The following is a 1150-nucleotide window of genomic DNA, read 5'->3' as shown; positions in this document are numbered from 1 at the left end:
TAGCGCGCCCCGTTGGGAGCCGGGTACACAGGTCCGTGGGGCGCCCCGGCTGCCGCCTGGTACGGGAAGAGCGAGCAGGGCGCGGCCAGCTCGGAGCCCTGCGGCCCGGGGGACTGGAGGTAGTAGCGCTCCTAGCTCAGGCTGGCCATGGAGTAGCGCGCGGTGGCGGCGGCCGCGGCGGTGGCGGCTGCAGTGGCGGCGGAGGGGAGCTCCTCTTCCCCGCAGGGGGAGCCCTTGCGGCCGTCCGGGGGCCCTGGCTTGGCCACTGCCGCGGTGCTGGCGAAGGCGTCCCCGGCGTCGGCGTCACTGAGCATGACCGCGGGGGCCCCCGCGCTGGCGGCTGCGGGTTCCCCGCTCCCCGCCTCGCACGAGAGGCTGCCCGAGAACTTCTTCGGCGCTTTGTCTAAGTCCAGCCTCTGGGGCGAGGGGGTCGCGCCGGGGAGGTGGCCGGCGGGCCCGCCCCCGCCGCCCCGCGCGCTCTCCAGCGGGTAGAAGTGCGCGCCGGGCAGGTTCACCGAGCTCACCAAAAGCTGCTCCCCTAACTGCATGCTTTACGGAGCGCAGACGGCAAGGCTGCCTCTCCTCCTGCGGCCTTATTATAAAGGCTGGATGGGGGAGCCAGCGCCCTCTTCCGAGGGGAAGGTAACTTCCCCTTCCTCTGGTGTCGGGGCTGCCCACCTGGGGACACGGGGGCGGCTAAGGCACCCTCCGGCGGACGCAACCCAGCGTCTTTTCCGCAAGGAAAGCGCGCCGAGCTCGCCAGGCAGGAGGTGAGAACTGATGGAGACGCACGCTCGTTTTCTTAGCCGTCCTTTTAGCCTCTCCGGACCCCCAGGCTCCTCCCCCACTCGCACCCAGTAACAGGAGGACTTGGCTCTCTGTTCCCATCCACCCACCGGCGCTAGCCTCTCTGCCCTTGGCGACTGCCGAGCTACCGGTCAAGTTGACCACTTTGGAAACTTGCAGGCTGTCATTGGCTGCTTTATATATGTGCTGTCAGGGAGGGGTTTCGCGGCCCCACAGCCCCGGGACCCTCCTATTGGCTGATGGAGGTGACACTAATTCAATTAGGCATCTACTAATTGGATCAAGTCGCCTGCGACTTTCTTTTCCTTGAGTCTGATTTTTTTCTTTTTCTTTCCTCTTCTCT

General features: G+C 66.4%; 1 protein-coding gene across 1 annotated transcript; it reads right to left on the bottom strand.

Moving 5' to 3' along the window:
* Positions 1–6: 6 nt before the first annotated feature.
* On the bottom strand, positions 7–935 carry LOC107183605 (eomesodermin homolog). The gene has a single exon (XM_015565976.1). It carries the CDS (start codon positions 546–548, stop codon positions 132–134), a length of 417 nt encoding a protein of 138 aa, XP_015421462.1. The 5' UTR covers positions 549–935; the 3' UTR covers positions 7–131.
* Between the last annotated feature and the right edge of the window lie 215 nt (positions 936–1150).

The sequence above is a fragment of the Myotis davidii genome, unplaced genomic scaffold, assembly GCF_000327345.1.
Source record: "Myotis davidii unplaced genomic scaffold, ASM32734v1 scaffold1350, whole genome shotgun sequence".
In the NCBI taxonomy this organism is placed as follows: Eukaryota; Metazoa; Chordata; class Mammalia; order Chiroptera; family Vespertilionidae; genus Myotis; species Myotis davidii.
Note: the sequence above shows the minus strand (reverse complement) of the source record. Positions and strands in the feature narration are given on the sequence as shown.

Excerpts from the sequence above, each read along its gene's own strand:
- LOC107183605 (XM_015565976.1), bottom strand. The coding sequence starts at position 548 with ATGCAGTTAGGGGAGCAGCTTTTGGTGAGCTCGGTGAACCTGCCCGGC.